Below are 20,357 nucleotides of genomic sequence, written 5' to 3' on the forward strand. Positions count from 1 at the left end.
AATAACTGAGGTGGACATTACTCTTGCCCATTTTTTAGAGAACTTAATCTCGCATCTGAGCTTTTTTTTGCTTCAATATTTTTCAGGGCACATCCAGAGTAGGGTGGTGTATTACCTTATGAACATCCACATCATGCCAAGATCCATCTACTTGACCAGGGTAAGTTTCTTTTGTATTCTATCTGATCTCCAAGCTTGCATGAAATTGCATCCTAACTTGGAAGCTCTGAATTTCAGCATGTCAGCACTCTATTTCAGCCTGCTAACTCTCAAAGGACACTGGGATCTTGTAAAAAAAAGATGTTGACTGCATTGCCTTTGTCCTTTATGTTTTTCTGTATATTTTGTGTATATCATCAATAGCAATAAAATATTTTTTTCTGTTTACATGCAGCATGGTGAAAGTGTCCTGAACCTACAGGGAAGGATTGGTGGGGATGCTGATCTCTCCGAACGGGGACGGGAGGTGAGCATTTGTTTTGGCCGGGCTTCAAATTTGAATATATACCTCTGAACTAGAGAAAGTATTTGCGCCCTAAGTTGAGATTCGAACGCTTTTCTCCCATTACATTTTAGGACCTCTGAATTTTAATACAGCCATTATAATACTGTCTGTTTACTTCCCTAGCTGGTGTAATATTTTTTAATGATATGTCATGGGGGTTTGAAAAAAATGGTCCCACGCCCTGAATTTTCAAACCTGTTTTTAGCTCATTCTTGTTCTACTTCATTTCAATGAGTAATGTTGAAAGAAGCTGCAGTCTACCAAGTGTGCCCTTCTTGCAGCTTCTTAACATCGACTTGTTCGAAACTTCATACGGTAATATTTGTGCCGTCTGTGTTTAGCTAGAAAACGTCGAAAAATGAAACGTGTTGCAGGAGCCTGCGTATTGACAGTTGTCTTCATTTTATTCGATGCAGTAACTGCCTACTAGAGTGCGTGTATGTGTATGCCTCATACCCTCTTCCAAACTAATGCACAGAAGTTTCGGTTTGGGGAGAACATACAAAGCGTATGAAGCAAGGCAAAGACTGCTTGTCAAAAAAGCTCCAGCAACATCTAGTGTTGTAGAATTTTCTTCTCTTTCAGTTTCGTCCTTCCACTGAAATTTTGCCTTATTTATATCTTGGAAAGCAATTCTTTACGCTACATGTATGTTCCCCCAATTTTTTCTATTTGTTCAGTATGCACTTGCATTGGCCAAGTTCATAAAAAAGCAGTCCATTCCACGCCTCCGCGTCTGGACCAGCCAACTGAAGCGGACCATACAGACTGCAGCAGGCATCGATGCCCCTCAAGAACGGTGGAAGGCTCTGAATGAAATTGATGCCGTAAGTTTTTGGGCACTCGCGAGGGTACATCTAAGGCTGTTAGATTACACTCTCGGTGCCATATTTCGAGTTTTCTACAGAAGTGCTTTGAGGCTTGCTCAGCAAAGATTGTCTTAAGACGGTGGGACCAAATACGGCAGCAATCATAAAAATGCGCCCGAGCTTGATGGTGGTCCTGTCTGTGTCTGTTTTCTTGTCATGTGTTCTTTTTCTAAGTTATCACCAGTGTTCATACCTTGGTGATAATTTGCTTAAACCATTAAGACTAATGACTGGACCAGAAAGCGCTTAAGCTCTAACATGAAATTCTGAGGAAGTACACCTTCTCCCCCCTTCAGCAACATGAAATTAACAGCAATGTGAAAGGGCCTTCCAGAACCGCACCATAAATCAATATGGCGGCGACGGGGTCTTCCCACCGGAAAAATCGTGCACACTGACTGCCTTGGAAGTGCTGTGGCTTGACAAAATTTATTGCAAGGGTTCACAATCATAACAAACAAAAAAACAATGCGATAAGACTTTAAGTGTGGTTGGAAAAGGGGTTGCCATGTCTTGTTCCATAACGGATGCCAGTCTGTATATAAACTTCATTCATTGAGAGCGTATGAAATGTTTTTAAAAAGAGTAATGCCAAGCCCTTTATTCGTAGCAGCCAAACATGGAGTAGTGACAAGGGAAAAACTTCTCAAATTCATTCATTGTCAACACATTTAAATTCCTATTCTATAAATTGTTACACAAGGCGAGGTAAATTAATGTTACACAAGGCGAGGTAAATTAATGGGGGTTTTTAATGGGCCCTGAGTCCGCGATCACAGTCTAATGATGATGATCACCGCCATGGCTCGTACCCACTCAGGGGGATCGCAGTGGAGGCAACGTCGTCTTCCTTCTCTGCCCACGCTTCCCTTGATTTTCCTGGTAGTGATACTTTGTATCATTCCTCCTCTCTCAGACGAAGCCCTCTGGGCGAGTCATTCTTGCATCCTTCGTGTAAACGGCTTCAGGCGGGCAACATGCGTCACCTCTGTCTTGCATGAACGTCGGCCACTAGTGGTGACACGTGCAATTTCGTAGTTGACCTCGCTGACACGACGGAGTATCACAAAAGGACCGGCATAGTGTGCCAGTAGCTTTTGGCTCAAGCCACATCTGCGTATTGGGGTCCACACCCACACTAGATCACCGGGGGCATAGGTTACATGCCTGTGTTGACTGTCGTAGCGAGTTTTGGATGACTCTTGCGCTGCCAGTGTACGTAAGCAGGCAAGTCGACGGGTCTCTTCCGCACGACACAAGGTTTCAGCAATTGTTAAATCGTCATGGATGACAAAAGGAAAGATAGTGTCCAGCGTATGTCGAGGTGAGCGAGCGTAGAGCAGATAGAAAGGGCTATAGCCTGTCGTTTCGTGTTTCGACGTGTTGAAGGCGTACGTGACGAACGGTAATACTTCATCCCAGTTTTTGTGGTCAGAGGCGACGTACATTGACAACATGTTGATCAACGTTCGGTTTGTGCGCTCGGTGAGACCGTTAGTTTGCGGATGATACGCAGTTGAGTGTCGGAACTTGGAGGCACACAAACGAAGTAATGATTTGACAATATCAGCGGTAAATTGTCGACCACGGTCACTTATTATCACGCGAGGAGGTCCGTGTCGGAGGATGACTGAGTTCAACAGGAACTCGGAAACCTGGACTGCCGTGGCGGAACATAAGGCAGCCGTCTCGCAGTACCGCGTCAGGTAGTCGGCGCATACAATTATCCACCGGTTACCTTTTGAGGAGCGTGGAAATGGTCCCATCAGATCAATGCCGACCTTTTCAAAAGGGGAACCGGGAGGCTTTACAGGTTGCAGGTGACCAACTGGACCCGAGAAGGGCCGCTTGTGGCTCTGGCACTGCATACAGCTGGCCACGTAGTTCTGAATTGTTTTGCTCATTTTCGGCCAATAGAACCGCTCTTTCGTGCGACTAAGTGTTCGTGCGGTGCCTAGATGGCCAGAGGTGGGGTCATCATGCGTGAGACGCAGAACAGACGTTTGGAGGGACGCAGGAACAACCAGCAGAAAGCGGGCGCCCGTCGTGGACAAGTTTCTCTTGTAAAGAAGACCATTTCGGACGCAGAATCGGCCTTCGCTTAATGAATTTCTTGCTCCAGGGAAGAGAGCTTTCAAGCTTGGGTCATTACGCTGCTCAGCGGCGAAAGTCACGGCATCGGGAAAGCCAGACGACAGCGAAGTGATAAGGTGGTCAAAGTTATCGCCTTCACAATCTGTCGATGGTAGCGGCGTTCTGGAGAGGCAGTCTGCATCAGCGTGTAGACGGCCAGTCTTGTATGAGATGGTGAAGACATGTTCTTGCAAACGAATGGCCCATCGTGCGAGGCGGCCGGATGGGTCACGAAGGTTGATCAGCCAACACAGGGAATGGTGATCTGTGACGATAGTGAACGGGCGACCATAGATGTATGTATGTGCTCACTCTTCATGAGAGTGAGCACATACTAAGCTGCACGTATCCACTGCTCGTTAATGCAGGGCGAAACTGGCTTCAAATACGTGTTGGGCACTTTTCATTATATATCAACTTGAACCTTTTTGTTTTTTCAGGGAATATGTGAGGAAATGACGTACGAGGAGATTCAAGAGAAGTACCCGGAAGAGTTTGCTGCTAGGGATCAGGACAAGTTCCATTACCGGTACCCACGGGGAGAGGTGAGTTCCTTTGTGCCTATCTCACACGAACGACATGCAGGCGTGCTGAAAGGTGTTCTCAGGTTGTTAATGCAGGATTCATATAATCTGGCCATGGTTGATACAAAGTATGGCTTGGATTGCCTTCATCAGTCATTGTTCATAATATGAAGTTAAGTCATTTTATAACATTTCAGTCAGGGCAGTGTGGCTGTGGCATCCTATTGCAATGACAATATGGACAATCCTGGCAACCCATTTTGCTGTTCAACGTTACTGTATGATAACCAGAACATGTTGACAATGGAAGTTTTAAAAAAATAATGGCAAGTTTTTACACACTCTAAAAGGCCCGTGTTCCAAAATATGCTTCAATTTCATCAAGAAAATGTAGTTATCATAAATGAAAATTGCCTTCTCTTTGCTTTTATGCAACGATTGTGTGTTGTTTTCTTTTCAAAATTTGAATGATAATAATTGTTTTTGCAAGTTTAAAATAGCAGCCTTCTATCATCAGTAAATTGCTCATAAATAATACAGTGGTGTTTTCGTTCATCGACAATGTCTTCTTTCCAGTCTTACGAAGACCTGGTAGCTAGGTTGGAGCCAGTCATCATGGTTAGTGTTTTGTTTACTCCTCATATCTCATGCTCACTACAGTTTCCTTCCTTTGTTTCGTACATTGATAGCATGAATGATGTTTTTCCTTTCTTTTTTGCTAGGAATTGGAGCGGCAAGAGAATGTCCTTGTGGTTGCGCACCAAGCGGTCCTGCGTTGTCTCCTTGCCTATTTCCTTGACAAGAACTCTGGTGAGTAAACTTTTCTTTCTTCTTGAACTTTGCAGTTTCAAAAGACCACCTCACATTCACTTGCTGGTTAGAAATAGGTACATATGGCTTTCTGCCAAGTCACTGCCTCTGTTTTTTTTTTTTTGCTTTCTCAAGGAAGGTGCCAAGTACAGCTTATTTATGTTCCACTTTGAAAATTGTGCATAAAGTAACGAAAATGAATAGACCGTTTTTCATAACTTTCCACGGAGAAGCTGTGGTCTCAAGCCAGAAACCCTTGTCAAGAACAGTTTGTATTTTTCAAAACTCATGTTTAAGCCTCAGTTTATTCAATTAGTACCTATCTATGCAATCATATCTTTAAAAGACTGGAGAACCTTGATTGCTTTTATTTGGCGACACATTTTTCTTTTCTTCAAGATTTAATTTGTCGCATGTTAACTTAGCTTTTACCCTTTGGCAGCAGACAGGTTTGTGTAAAACCGATGTTGGATGGGACTTCGAGTGCACGTATAAGCAGTAATTTAACACAGAAGGTAGGTAACACACTAGGTATTTCGCATTACATCTCGTATCCTTTGATCATCCTTCCAAAGGCGTTCACAGCATCTGCTTAAGCTTCCTTGCCAAGCTGTAAGGGTCCTTTGATTCACGTATAGTTGCGATCAAGAAATAGGCTTTCGTTTAATTCTGGTTTCTTTGGGTTGCATCGTTTTGGGTGTGTTGTACGCCGTAGAGATGTTGCATGACTGTCATTTGTTTCTGTGACAGTGTTTTGAAAGACTTGTATCCAAGAAATGAATGAAATGTGGGTGCTGTGTTGAAGGAGTGTGAGGGCACAGACCATGACGCCCTGTTGCCTTTCTCCCCTCCTGCTTCTCTCTCTGTCCTCCCCTTTTCTCGATATTTTTCTTCTTCGCCTCTCTGCTCGTTCTTCCGGCGTGCAGAAGAGATGACCCACATTCACGTGCCTCTGCACACCATTCTACACTTGATGCTGACGGCACACGGCTGCCAGATATCAGAGTTGAAGACAAACGTGGACGCGGTGGACGACCACGAGCTTCTCTGAGCACCGCTGCAGTGTTTTTTTTTTTTTTCTTTTCAACCTCTGCGCCCTTCTCCTCGGACATCTATGTTTTTTAACCAGTGCTTCCAATGTCTAGGGTTGCATGGGTTTGGCGCTGGTGATCCATATAGGCAGGCATGGTGTTGTGGAGCATAGAATAGCATTTGTGACAACTTTTGCCGGTTTGTGAGGATGCATGTTGTAAAGTAACTAGCAAGTGAAGGAAGGCTACAAAAAGTTTAAATGAACCAGGCACTAACTTTAATATATACTCTGTCTCAAAAGTTTCCCTCAGTACTATGGAGACTACAGGGCCCCTTAGCCAATAGGAAGGGCGATTATACCCTGTGCTTGTATCATCGGCATCGCGACATTTGCTAAAGATCCCTCTGGTCTCTGCACACTGACGTTCAATGAGCAAATGGCAGCACTGAAAAAAAAAAAAAAAAAATAGAACATGGCTGCGCCCATAAACCCTAGTGGCATCCACTCAGTTTCATATTGTTGGGTGCTCTGTGGCTCGTAAGTTCCAGGTTGACACTTGTATTTGCTTTAGATTTAGCTATTGCAGCCCCAATGGCAATGTATTCACAACTATACTGGGCTATATCCATGAACCGCTATCAAATTCTTTGCGATTAGGCTTAGCAGGTGTGGTTAAAGAAACAGCTTTTCTGGCCAATAACAAAAGAGCCTACTTGATTTTTTGTCTTAATCATGAGATGGCACAGGGATAGCTAATTGCACCCTTGGTTTGTTTCTGTGAGCGCACTGGGTGAGAATCAAGAGCAAGTTCGGGTTGAAGTGGGCGATTCAGGCTGCATGGGCGCTGCCATGTTGATTTTTAACCACAGTTACCGGTGGTTACTGATACAATTGAAGAAATACGACGTAAATGCAATGAAAAATTAACATACAAGGTAGTTATTGATGTGTAGCAACAGATGCAACAAGGGCAAATGTCTGAATATTGCCAATCGCAAGGCCATTATATCTGGAACGACATTTTTCTCGACAAGCGTGTGGCTTGCTTACACCCCGTAGCTTTGACAGTGCTGAACCGTCGTGGTGAGGCTGTGTATATGTTTTATGTTTGGAAGCACATGTGAACGGGTCTGATCACATTGGTATCGCACAAGTAGCAGTTGAATGAAGGATGCAAAAGATGTAAATGTGCAAAGCACTAACCTCAAACTAAGGGTCTAATAATATAATATAATGTAACTTAAATCTAATATAATATATAATGATAATATTGGTCCAATAACACCATTCACGCACAAGGAAATTGTTAAAATACAAGAACTTGTAACAACCGAAGTGCAACATGGCTTGAAAATAAGGCTTCATATCATTGATGTGCTTGTTTCTCTCTCATCAGTAAGTTACACTCATGTTTAGGCAGATAACTTTATTAAGCCTATCATGTGCTAGTTACTTTAAGTCATGCATCGTATGTGTGTCAGGATTATCATGTGCTAGTTACTTTAAGTCATGCATCGTATGTGTGTCAGGATTTTCGTTACACCAGTACAGTACGAATGCGTGTGACATTATATCAGCTCTTTAGTTTGTTGTGCTTGCACCAAAGTGCAAGCCATGAATCATACTTTTATACAGGTGTGAAAAATTTGTAACCTTTTTCTGCTATGAGTACTACTTCATTTCAATTTTATGAATAAAAATTGGTGCCCATGGCTCAGGTATGCAATTTGTAACCTTTTATCAATCACTGCTAGAAGATTTTGAAAGTTGCCTATGTGTACCTATTAGTTTAAGAAATGAAATAGACAAGTTGGCTGTAGTGTTTCTGCGGAGGAAATAGAGAAAGTGTAGTTGTTGAACTGAAAGTGATGCACATGTTTAAACAATTGATGGAACCATCTTCACAACGAAAAATTTGGTCAAAGCTTCTGGACAAAGAATTAGTGAGTGTGGCTTAAAGCGTGAACAAATCGTGTCAAATGGCGAGGGAATATTCTTGAAAATAAGGAAGTTTATCTCGTCAAGACTGTACGCTGTTACAAGTTGTAGACTTTATTTTTACTAAGAGCGTTCGTTGAAATGTACACATAGTCTACACTGCGATAAAACCTGCAAAAGACTTTCTTACTCTAGGTTACTGAAACATACGACTCAGACCATGGAGTGAATGGCTAGCACAGGACTTCCACTATAAGACTAGCTACCTAGTACAAAGAGACTTATCATTAACCTCCTTGAGTGGATGAACTCTAGAATCATTCCTTTAAAAGGCATCCGTGATGTGTTCATTTGGTTCAGTGGAACATTACAGCATGAATGTTCTTTCGGTGCTGAACTTATTGCCCTGTATAATAAAAGATTCACGGCACTCTTTTGTTCCTAGTTTAGTGACTACTGTCAGGTTACGGTAACCGCCACAGTTTTTATATGTGTGAACATAAGTTATGAAGGCCTTGATTTAAGTGTTATAAGTGCATAGCAATTAAGTTTTATTTCACATTAGCTTATTTTGCCTGAAGCAATCTCTAGCCATGCATCTGTGTTCACATTGTACATATTGCCGATCCGTAGCTTTAAGCTGTTGCTTCTTAGTGCTTGGGGAAAAATGTGCTATTGGGAATTATGCTGTTTTCCTAGGTTTAGCTTTTTTGTTGTTTTTATGCTGAATTATTGTCCTCTTGCTTTGTTTTATTTTATTAATTTGCTTTTGCTATTTTACTATAGGAATTGCAGTGCAGTTTTGTCATTTGTCAAGTTTCATGCTCGTTGACTGCGTGAATCTGTTCCGTGTGGCTAATTATTTAACATGGCCACTTATAACTGAAGGCATGCTTAAAGTGTAGCCTACTTGAATAACCCATTTTCGAGAGTTTTTGTCAAGTTCATTTGATGGACTTGTTTGGGAACCTTTTTATTTTCAAGCTCAATAGTTAATTCGGAGTTTCATACTACATCTTTAGTCACATTGCTACTTTTCACACATATTAACATTGTCTGCGAAATCTTCGATGAAATTTTTTTCTCTTGGGTTTAGTGCTGGAACTTTGTGTGTCTCATGTTTACTCAACTTGAGCGATAAAACCTTGTTTGGACAGTCTTCCCCATGCAGTCATCCAGCTTTGCAAAGACAACTTATCAATGATGGTTTGGTTTATTGTGGACCTTGTTTTACTCTGAAGTATTCATCACACTAGCTGGTAAACAAGTCGGGTCCTTGTCAAAGGCCAGTCTTAATTAATTATATGTTGAAAGAAATTTGTCCACAACAATGAACATTTCATTCAAAGAGTCTTTATAGGGCATGATTTAATTGGAATTAAGGATGAATTTTAACATGTACTTTTATTTCCGAGTTCAGATCATCTAGTCTTGTGCCTAATCAGTCTAAGACTCATCGAATTTTCGTAATCGGGAAGGAGTTGTGAATATTATGACACTTTTCAAAGTACTCATTTCTGTATTCGTGAGACTTCAGTGCTGCTTATGAGATATAAAGTTATCTTGAAAATTTTCAAGCAATACTACAAAAGCGATAAGATTTTATCAGTTTCCCATGTGAAAACATGTATAAAGCATTCGAGTCACTGGCACATCAGCACAACTTTTTAAATAACGGAACTGTGTGGGGAAGATGTTAAGTCTCAAGAGAAGGAATTTTTGTGACTAAATAATGTGTGTAGATTAGGGCACAACTGTACTTCTTGGTAAACTTATCGTTACTTCAATTTTTATGTGCTCCTTATGCTCAACTAGTTGTTTCATATAGTTTCCACAAAACATTGTTCTCACTTCCTGTTGTCATAATAATATTGTAAAGCTCAACATTTTACAAATACTTACGTTAGGCCCTTAGAAGGCTGAGGCTTTTGATTATACCTTAGACACTAGTCATATTTCATGTACACTTTTTTATTTCCTTATTCAGTACCTCATGTTCTTGTGCAATACTTTTTCTTGTATACCTTGTTATAGTACACTGTCATTAATTGAAGTATGAGAAACAATATTACAAAGCTAAGCATGGAAAAAAATGTTTCTGCCTGAAAGATTTGCTGCTGTAGATCTTTTCGACTTGGCATTTTGTAATAATCTAATCCTATCAATAAGTCCAAAAGTTATGTGAAGTTGTAAACTTCTGTTCCTGAATAAGTCCGAATATTTTGCAGTAGCCATGCAGAAAAATTGTTGCAGAAGCATTGTAGTTGGGATTTCACTGAAAAACAAATATTTTACTTGAAGTGTTGTGAGCTCTTAACACCTGAATAAATTCTCTTTTTTAAATGTTGTTGTCATTCATGGGGGGCACTGTCCTCCATTTGCTGACTTGCTATTCAACATACATTTAACCTACTCCCCCCTCCCCTTTTTAAGCAGTGGTATATGAACAGAAATTGAAGTGCATTGCATATTGTAATTTTTATTACTAGAATTTTTATTACACTTAAACTGCATGCCAACTGTATTGTAGTTGAACCAAAATGAAACTAGTGGTATTATCAGCACATTAATCAGTGCATTTATTATCACGCTATGGTATTATCAGCACATTTATTATCGGCACATTTAGTGTAAGGTCACTAAATGAACTGGGCATCTTAATGTACCGGCTGATGCAAACATACGTGGCTGGACTACGGGCATCCTTTATTGCAGGTTGCTTAATTGATCTGGTCAGCTGATACTCATTGGACAGCTTAAGCCTGGAAACAATTGCCATCACTGTAGTTTGTGGCTTGCCTATTCTTTGTTTTAATGCCATCTGCACTGCATTCAGAAGAAAGTTATTTTAATCTCATTTTAGTGATGCTAAAACTAAAGTACCTTTGTGTTGTTGTAAATGTGTCCTCGTATATTTGTTTGGTGTTACTAGTAGGAAAGGACGTGCTAGGGCAGCATCATGTCGTAAAATACCTTTTTGTACCGACTTTCATTAGATTGAGGTACAGCGTTTTGTGCATGTTGGCACAGTCTGCAAGCTTTCAGAACATTGATGGTGCATATCGAACAGCTCAATGTTATCGCCATGTTGCACACTTTTGGAAAGCTAACTGCTCGAGTATTTCGTAGAAATGCCTGCTGCGGTGGTGTAGCTGTTATGGGGTTCAGCTGCTGACCCGAAAGTCGTGGGTTCAATTCCAACCGCGGGAGTCGCATTTTGATGGATGCGAAATGGTAGAGGCCCGTGTACTGTGCGACGTCAGTGCATCTTAACATCGGATGGTCAACATTCCTAGAACCCTCCAGTACGGCCGGCCTCATAGTTATAGTACTGTGGTTTTGGCACGAAAGAAATAGTATATTAAGCATTTGCAAGGGAGGCATAAACCCAACTTACTGGCAATTGCTGAGATTGTTAGGCATGAAAAATGTCTTTTTTGTGGCAGTCAGTGTTCTGGAAACTCCCACAAGTAGCCATGCATGTCCAACACTGCTTGCCCAACACTGCTTTTGTGACATGGCTCGTTTTTTGTGTTTTGTCATGAGCACGGGCTGTAGCAAGGGCATTTGCCAAGGGCTGTCATTTTGCGTAAGCCCTCGCATGGCAACACTGATTTTTAGTTTGCAGATTTTACATGAGGAAGAATATGCTATAGTATTGTATTATCTTGGTCTCTTGCGAGTAGTTTTGACAAAAAAAGAGTGAAAGTCTTATGAAATTAAAGCACCTCATCGATGTTTTTTTCTAAACTTAGGTTTGTGATTGCGAATGGCTGTGCACTGACTTGAGTCAGTGCAGTGCTTCGGAACTTTTACCTTCATCATAGCTAGGCAGTTTTTTTGAGGGCTTTTGTTCCATAACTAATTGCAAGAGTGCCATTCATCTATTGAATTCTGGCTTTATTATGCTACTATAACTTTATGTTTGGTGCTCTATTCTAAATTAACTACTTGGTAACATATTACATGAGCAGTTACTACTAGTGTTAGATGCAGGCTTGCTTACACACAGAACAGGAATAAAGCAGTGATTAACCCCCTAGAATAATTTGGCTCCCTTAGTCTTAAAACAAAATTTTAATGTCACTTGCGGTATACCTTTCTCTGGACAATCATGACACCTGATGCCAAATTTGTGGTGTCAGTTAATGCGAATCTTAGAACAAAAGTACCATGAGAAATAATTTTAAAGCTTCAACAACTTAAAGGTGTTTTCTATCATAAAGGTCAAAATTTCACCTGTAGTTATCGTAACATAAAGTGGCACTGTGCTCTGAGAATAAATGTAATAGCTTGCAGTTGAGAAGGACCAGCCGTACTCCAATTTCTTATGTAGGTACTTCGTGTTTGGGCGAGACTTCATTATGTTATCAACGCTGCAGATAGGTATGGACCTAATGACTTCCTTTCAACTAACTTGAGCTACAGCTGTAAACTAGAAAGTTCTTGTGAAAAACTACTGCTGTGGGTACGGTTTACTGTTACAAATAACAGGCATGGCCATTACAACTGCCAGCAGCACTTGCTATTGAAAGCTTTCACAGACATGTTGTTTTGTGTAGATAATCTTGTTAAACTTAAGTGAAGAATGTTTGTAAAAAGTCCATTACAATCAAAGACCATTGAAATATACAAGGCTCATTAGCTTTTCATGGAAGGAAGCCAATGAGCTGTTGTGGCCCTCAATCATCTGCTTTTGATTGTTTAAAAAGTGCATTTCTGACAGGATAATTATTGGAAGTCAAGCACTTTAACTAAGACTACTAAGGTTCTTTTTCCACCCTTACATGTCTGTTTCAGAATAATTTGCCCCATGCCTTAGTTTAAACTTTTCTCAAAGTGTTCCTTCATTGAGCAAATGTATGCTTGTCTCCTTCGTGTTTATCTGCGCGAGCTATATTTTTCATTAGGTGATGTTCTGTGATAAGAAATTGATTGATTGGATATGCCCGAACTTTTAACTTATCAATTTCAAATTTATAGTCCCATTTTGATGCTTGTTTTATAGAGCCCATGTTTTCTCGATAGCCAAAGAAAAAAAAAAAGATAATCAGAGCAGGGGATTTTGCCTGGAATGAGATTGCTGGGAATTCTGTGTTTTGTAGGGTTAAAGAAGTCAAGGCAGGTATTAATTTTACTAAAATTACTTCTTCATTTTTGAACAGTAGCTTGAAAGGAAGCTGTTGCATACTCACCATGTCAATTTTTCTGCTTAATATAAAACGCATACACGCTCATTTTAGGATGACTTAAAGCAATTTACCTTTAATTCAACTGGCACAGTGTGAAACAATACTTAAAAGAGAAACCTCCTTTTATTATTGCACACTTCAAGTTATTTTTTATGAAGAACTACATGCTAACTATAGAGTTTATCAAATTGTTGTCCACTTAGGTACTAACTTTCAGAACAATATTTTGAAAAACTTGCAAGTTCAGAGTGCGTGCTCGTTTTCAAGAAGACTTGCCTATTCTTGAAGCAGGGTTGTTCACCTAAACAACCATAGTGAGCTTGTTCTCCCTGTTGCACACGAATATTTGATCGAGACTGTGCAAAGACTGACATTTGAAGAATGTGCAACGGGTGTTCTCTTGGACATTACCATCTGTACCATGCATGTTTCTCTTTACTCTGCCAGGCATTAAAGGGACACTAAGATGAAAAAGTGAACCGATTGATAAATTTTCCTCTAAAAATGCTGGTGTTGTGAACTTCACTTCCATATCATTTTTAAATTTCACACTGAAATTTGGGCACGTGATGTCGCTCACTTCAAAGCCTATTTTTCATATTTTGGCAATATTGGAGATACTAAATTTTCTAAAACTTTGGTATATAGTGTCTCTGGCCTTGTCAGAGGGCAATCACTTCATTTTTACCAATTGCAAATGACATAGGTCCTAGTAAACACCACCCAAGTTCATGTCACAGCCATTCTTGTGGGAACTTCTAAGCAGCGTCACCACCCACATCTTTTTGCACATTTTTTCTCGGTAAACATGGCGATTCTAGTATTGTGAAAGAATAATTGACTTAAATGAGTAAAATCGGTCATCTGTTCAGAGTCCCTTTAATCACCGTGGAAAACATTAACATCTATTCTGAAGTTTGTTCCTTGCTACAGACTTCCCACTTGCCCCTAAGCTAGCCGTTTGCGTGCTTCCTCTTTTTTTTCATCCCTCTCCCTTCCCCCCTGGCGTTCCCTCATTGCTGCTGCCTCCTGATCATGGCCTGGCTGCTTCACAGAGGAACTCCCCTACCTGAGAGTGCCATTACACAGCATCATCAAGCTGACACCCATGGCATACGGCTGCGAGATGAAAAAGTTCAGCGTGCCTATAGCTGCAGTGGACACACACCGCGCCAAGCCCAGCGTAAGTACTGACAGCGCAAACACCGACACCGTTGACACCCTTGGCCTGCAGGAAATTGAGATCACCGAGGATCTACTAGCGCAGCACGACACCTTTGTGCAGGGTTGAACATCTCCCGTAACGACTGGTCTCTGCAGCCCAACTCACAGAAGCCAGATCAGCCCTTATTTGAATACCATTAGTTTGCACTGCTCAGATCTCAACTGGTAGCTCTTAACTGGAGATCTGGAGCTGCTTTGTCTGTATTCTTGTGGGCATTAGACAGTTTAAAGTTGTTGCAGGCAAGTTGCTAAAGAAGGCTAAATGTAAACTGTGCTCCACTTTTTTTTTTCTTTAATTTTTTTCAAGAGTAGCGTTCCCTCAGTAATGTTGCTCTAATGGATTAATTAACAGAAGCAGCCTATCTATTCCCTCGAAGTCCTGAAAAAGAACGCGAAGTTGCACTGGCGACATCACAAAGTATGCAGCCATTTGTAATATCTCGATAAAGCCTAGTAGGTCAGAAAGCAAGAACACTACGAATGTGTCAATTCTATCTTGCAAGGTACCTTGAAAAGCTTAGTTCTGAACGTTGAACGCGTGGTGCTTCTATTCAAGGTTTATGCTGCTTTCTTGCATTTTGACTACTTTTTTAGCTGTCTTTTATTTGGCCCTTGGGAGAGGGGAATGATATATCTAATATCAACGGTAAGTTGAGGTTCTGTTGGGTTCGATTTACAGCAGTTGGGCTGCAGAGACCAGGGAGACTCTTGTATTTGTGTTTAGTTACTTTGGCAAGGCAAGGCCCACTAGTGGTCTTCAATTGCAGTTATTTTTCATTTTTGGGATGGCTAGGCAACTGGATGCTCTCGGCACCATATACATTGCCTATGAATTTGCTGTGAACCACCTTTAAACAAGGTATTATTGTTCACAAAGTCCTTTAGCTATTAGTTACATCGCATTTATTTAGCCAGCAGTGTATTGCTCAAGAACTGAACAGGACAAACTCCCTTTCACGAACACTAGTTTTAAGAAAGTGGTTTATGGTGATTTGCCTTCTTCATTCGTATCGCTTGTGTACTACGCAGATATACATGCCACAATGCACGTAACGTACGGCACACCTGAAATAGATGGCAGTGAACTCTTTGAGGTTATTTTGCCGCTGTTAGCATCATCCAAGGTTTTCGTGGCAAATTGTGCCACCTTTGCAAATTACTACAGATCATTGTGCAGGCAACACAGTGTCACAAAAGCATGAATTTGTTTAAAGCCATTGCCTATGTATTTAGTGGAAAGGCAGGAAATGTCAAAACAGTATTTTTCTTTTGCTGAGACATGTGCATATATTGTGCAAATGTTACTTTTTGTCACGGAGGCTGCATAATCTGTCTTGGCAGAATACCTTGTGTGAATATTCCTGCATTCTTCATGGATATTAGCCTGTGTGTTCATTTTTATTCTGGGACTTGAGGTTTTCTTTAGCTGCTTAGCATGTTTGCCTTGTTAGGTAACAATGTTAAAAGTAAAGTTTGGGCCTTGCCTTGTTGCTTACTACAATTTAGTTTTGCTACGTATGTTATGAAATAAAGAAGTGGTGAAAAAATTTCTCTATAAAAACATGAAATTCTTTAATATATGTGGTGTCGTACATCACAAAGTGATGTAGCGTGTTTAGGATTAGGAGATCCCGAGTATGTTACGATTTTTCTCTGTTTTATAAGTATAATGGCAGGTTATATTCTGCTGCTCGATATATACTCCTAGGTGGTAGTTTTGTTGTACCTGACAAATTTCGCAGGCAGGCATGCCTGTCTGCGAAATGCCTAAGCTGGCTGCCAGAGGCAAAAGGAAACCATTTAGTTTACAATGTTTTCCTGATGTATTTTTCACTTGAACAAGAACTGAGGTTGTTCAGATACGGTCTCCCTGTGCAAAAATGCTAGCACGTACCTTTTTGCCATATTATCATCGTTAAATGTTTAAAACAGCCTACAGCTCAATCTTCGACCTTTGTGCAAAATGAACGAAGTGAACTGTGAGGTTCCATTATTAATTGACTACGTATGGCCCTATGCAGCTGACGAACAGTGATACCACAAAAATTGCTAAAGGAAAGATTTTAGTTTGAATTTATGGTCTAGTGATTCTTATGGCATTTAAATTCATGCTTTTGATTGTTTTATTGAGGTGATGAGAGATTTAACGCTTTTCAGACTTTCGGGGTAGTGCAAGGGTTGGGCTAAATTCTCCAGGATTACTGCACACAGCTTGTTCCTAGCTATGTTTCTATAGCTAACATTCATGCAGTTCACATAGCTAATAAGAAAGCTCTTTGTCAATGCCTTTAATATTGACAAGTACAGGAATCGTTTGTAAGACAGGAAACAGAAACTAGCCTACAGATAAAATTATCACATTGCATTTTTATTCATGACAGCAATTTTAGTCATCAGATATACTGGTATTAAGTCTAGTGACTCTTCTTGTCACCAGTATTAAAAAAAAGTGTTAACGTGCCAGATAAGTACGCTTATAATTTTTGCCTTTAATCTCCAAAGTGGTTCAATTCAACCATGTAAACTTCCTCTATGCTTTCTTCGATGTCACTGTCTGTTGGTTTATGAGGTGTTTTAGTGACTATTGCTCTGGTTGATGTTTGAAGCATTGCAATCTTGTTTTGCGACACTTTGTTGTCACCTCTGGAGTGCTCACGAAGACTCTCTAAACATATTAATAAGTTGATCTACTTAGACCCACTTAGCTGGGAAGCACACTTTCAAATGTTGCATTGCTCTGTGAGCCTTAGCCCCAAAGTAGCCTGAACATGTTACTTGTTCCTACAGCTGCAAAGTGTTCTAGGAAAGTTTGGTATCTTACAAAAGATTGTTTCCTGTTGTGGCACTTGGTAGTTCTGAGTCAGACACTCAAGCATTTACACTGGCTGAGATACCAATTAGCATGTAGACCGTCCCCGTGCAGCATTCATATATGCCCAGCTACATTCTTTTGTCAACCAAGTGTAACGTGAGCGAATGGGGCAATCGTACCTGTGAACGTACCCATACTCAACTTTCGAGTGTTCACATTGCCGTATCTTTCAGTAGATAAGCCGCGCCGCTCGCAATTCTACAACTTTAAAAGCACCGATATATCCATATTACGTATTTTTTGGCCTGATGCACTTGCTAGGAGTGCATGTGAAGTCCTCCTAGCTTTAAAGAGGACACTGTGTAATATGGCTGCCTAGAATGTACAACTTTGATTGAGATTCAAGAAAAGCACTGTTCCTTCTAGGTGCATTGTAGCTTAGGTTGTTCCTAACTTTTTTACGTGACTGGTGACACCAGTTCCGAGAGGATCACGAGTCATTGCATGGAGGCTTCTTCCAAGCTTGCCAAGGTCGTAGTATCACTTAGATTTCAGCTCCATTGTCATTTCGGGCGGCTTATTTACAGGAATATACGGTAAGTATAATATCGTAGTACTCTTCTTACTTACGGGCATGTTCTTAGTTGTTTAGTTTCATTTTTTTTTAATGTATATTTTATTAATGGTGGTATATTGTTTTTTGCCCTTCTTTGTTGCATTTACTTAGCATTGTAAGCATGTTTTGAAACTGCTTTTCTTTAACATAGTTGCTTATATTTCATGATCGTATAACTTGCCCTTTTCATGCTTATGTAGAGTGTTCCTTTGCACATCTTATAAAATTTAAAACAGCATTTATGCCTGAGGATCAGTGCGAGTATTCAAGTTCACTTCTTACTTTGATAAAAAAGAGCTCGTCAAAAGAATTTCGAATAAAGAAGTACTGCCTTTACCCCGAACGCAGCAACAACCGTAAGGCAAATAAAGTTTTGTTCAACTCGGCTCAACATTAGACAAACATCCGCTTAACCATTAACTACATTGTTGAAAAATACTCAGAAGATCATGGTTGTGCCATAAATTTGCATCAAAGCATCATTGTTGTCCAATGATGGCAGTACAGCAGCTCAGAATTTGTGCCATAACTGTTGCATGCAATATGATAATGAAAATGCATTGTTTTTGTTATATGTGCAGTTAAGTGTGTATTATTGACAAGAACACAAATTAATTACCATTATATCAGGCCATCTGTGATTAATCAGCCTGCCCGTCTTTGATGGCCCTCTGCAAGAAGTGTGTATTATTGACAAGAACACAAATTAATTACCATTATATCAGGCCATCTGTGATTAATCAGCCTGCCCGTCTTTGATGGCCCTCTGCAAACATGTGCAGTTAAGTGTGTATTATTGACAAGAACACAAATTAATTACCATTATATCAGGCCATCTGTGATTTATCAGCCTGCCCGTCTTTGATGGCCCTCTGCAAGTAGTGTGTTTGCGTGGATTTCTGAGTATGTAAATTTCAGCAAACTTGGTGATCGGCATTAAGTTATTTGCTATACGCAGTAGCATTCCAATCATCCATATATAAGTGCATGAAATGTTGCCCTAATGTAAGGATTTTACATAAGAACAAGCAATATTTGGGAGACAATTTTGCCCATGTCGTCAAGTCATCGCTTAAATTTTGACTCAAACACATAACTCATCATATCATGCTTGAAGTCTCATGTCCTCAAATCTGGCTTTTGTACTTAACGGTTATTGCATGCCATGATTAAGCTTACTGCATGAATAACCTCCATTTCAGCTTTGCCAATTCCTTGCAACAAATGTGATACAATTGTGCTGCGCATTCTATAGTATTTCATAAATAAAAATCAACTAGAAATGTTTTCGAAAAAAAAAAAGTTATATAGAAGAGACAATATTGTCATTGCCTAAGGTCAGTCAACAAAAGCAGTTAGCGGTTAAAATGATTGAAATGCTAGGAAACTCATAGAAGCATGTCTTAATGTTGGTATATTCTCTGGGATGTGGCATTTATTCGACCGCAAAGGAATGTTTAGTCTCTTGAAGTTTACTCCTTAATTTCCAAAGGAATATAGAACCTGAAGGCTCGTATAAAGTCATTTAGCTGTGTAAAGCATTGAGCTGTAGAAAATTGCCATCATGATGTTTCTTGCAAAAGAACTATTTAAGGCAATAAACAAAAATTGTGAAAGTTCGCTAACTATTTATATAGATTTAATAAAACTAATTGTTTCATTTGTCTTTGGGCATCCTTCAATCTGATGGTCTTTAAACATGCATTATTTGTATTTGACAAGTGTGAAATTAGAAATCTAGTGTATCGAATGGCAAAGCTGATATGCATGTGCACTAAAAATGACTTGCTTCTGGTTTTCATTTCATGGTCGTTTATTGCGTTTGTCAGCATGTTAGTGGAACTTGTATTTATAGGGTAAACTCAATGCAACGCTTGTTGTAGCTGTGGCAGTTCCCCCATGCAGAGCCCCTAGACACCTTCTTTCAGTGCTTGCATCAGTGGCCAGCATTGTAGAATGTCTTTCCATGATCCCCTTAAGCATGGCATTTGCGTTTGTGATACCAGGATTTTATGACCTTACTCAAAGTAGATGTTTTGTAGACATTCCTTGCCATTGTGAATGACTTGATGTGAGCCCTATTCCTTTCGATATCATTTATTGTTATGAAGGAAGCATGCAATGGAACATTGTACCCTTCTATTTTTGGCATTGTCTGTGTACCTTCCAGTTCTAGTGCGTGCAATATTAGCCAATTGAACTGTATGCTCAATTCAATGTCAGTAGCTGCACTCCTGCAGTTACCTGCAGTTCTGTGATGCTAGCGATTCGTCAGTTTTGTTAATAAAAGGAAAATTTTGTTCATTGCTGCTTGCTGTATCCTATCATCATCGTCTTCATGATTACTTATTTTAACCTCATTAATTATTTTATTTCAGGCTATTTGGTACATACGGTGGCTGTTACAGAGACGCGATCTGCAAAAATGCATCATGCCACCTATGCTTTTTTTTTATTTGTCTATCAGGCTGCATGTTCATCTAGCTTGAACCCCGTACATTAGACCCCACATTTAGGAGAAATGCCTCGGTGCAGCATATACAATTATGCAGCTTGCAGAAAAGGATTCTGGAGAATCTCGTAGATGTTTGAAAAGTTGGTGCTAACAGCATTAACACTACCAGTAGGGCACCGTTTGGGAACCAAGGAACCCTATAGTTTTGCCATTTGACAGTACGGTGCACTTCTGGGTGTGCAATTG

At 40.1% G+C, this 20,357-nt stretch overlaps 1 protein-coding gene across 9 annotated transcripts in view; it reads left to right on the top strand.

Annotated features, from left to right (window-relative positions):
* Positions 1 to 20,357, top strand: part of Pfrx (6-phosphofructo-2-kinase/fructose-2,6-biphosphatase) — a 127,498-nt gene that overhangs the window by 99,748 nt on the left and 7,393 nt on the right. For 6 of the 9 annotated variants that reach the window (XM_075873088.1, XM_037415445.2, XM_037415447.2 and 3 more), the window contains 7 exons: positions 87 to 160; positions 395 to 466; positions 1,186 to 1,332; positions 3,948 to 4,052; positions 4,608 to 4,649; positions 4,754 to 4,841; positions 14,060 to 19,960. In XM_075873088.1, coding sequence (XP_075729203.1) covers positions 87 to 160; positions 395 to 466; positions 1,186 to 1,332; positions 3,948 to 4,052; positions 4,608 to 4,649; positions 4,754 to 4,841; positions 14,060 to 14,295 — 764 coding nt within the window. In that variant the 3' untranslated portion in view covers positions 14,296 to 19,960. Of the gene's footprint in view, positions 1 to 86; positions 161 to 394; positions 467 to 1,185; positions 1,333 to 3,947; positions 4,053 to 4,607; positions 4,650 to 4,753; positions 4,842 to 5,767; positions 10,156 to 14,059; positions 19,961 to 20,357 lie in introns of those variants that run through there. The other 3 variants (XM_037415449.2, XM_037415446.2, XM_075873086.1) reach the window with 3 other exon arrangements.

This window comes from Rhipicephalus microplus, chromosome 9, assembly GCF_043290135.1.
Source record: "Rhipicephalus microplus isolate Deutch F79 chromosome 9, USDA_Rmic, whole genome shotgun sequence".
NCBI classification, from domain to species: Eukaryota; Metazoa; Arthropoda; class Arachnida; order Ixodida; family Ixodidae; genus Rhipicephalus; species Rhipicephalus microplus.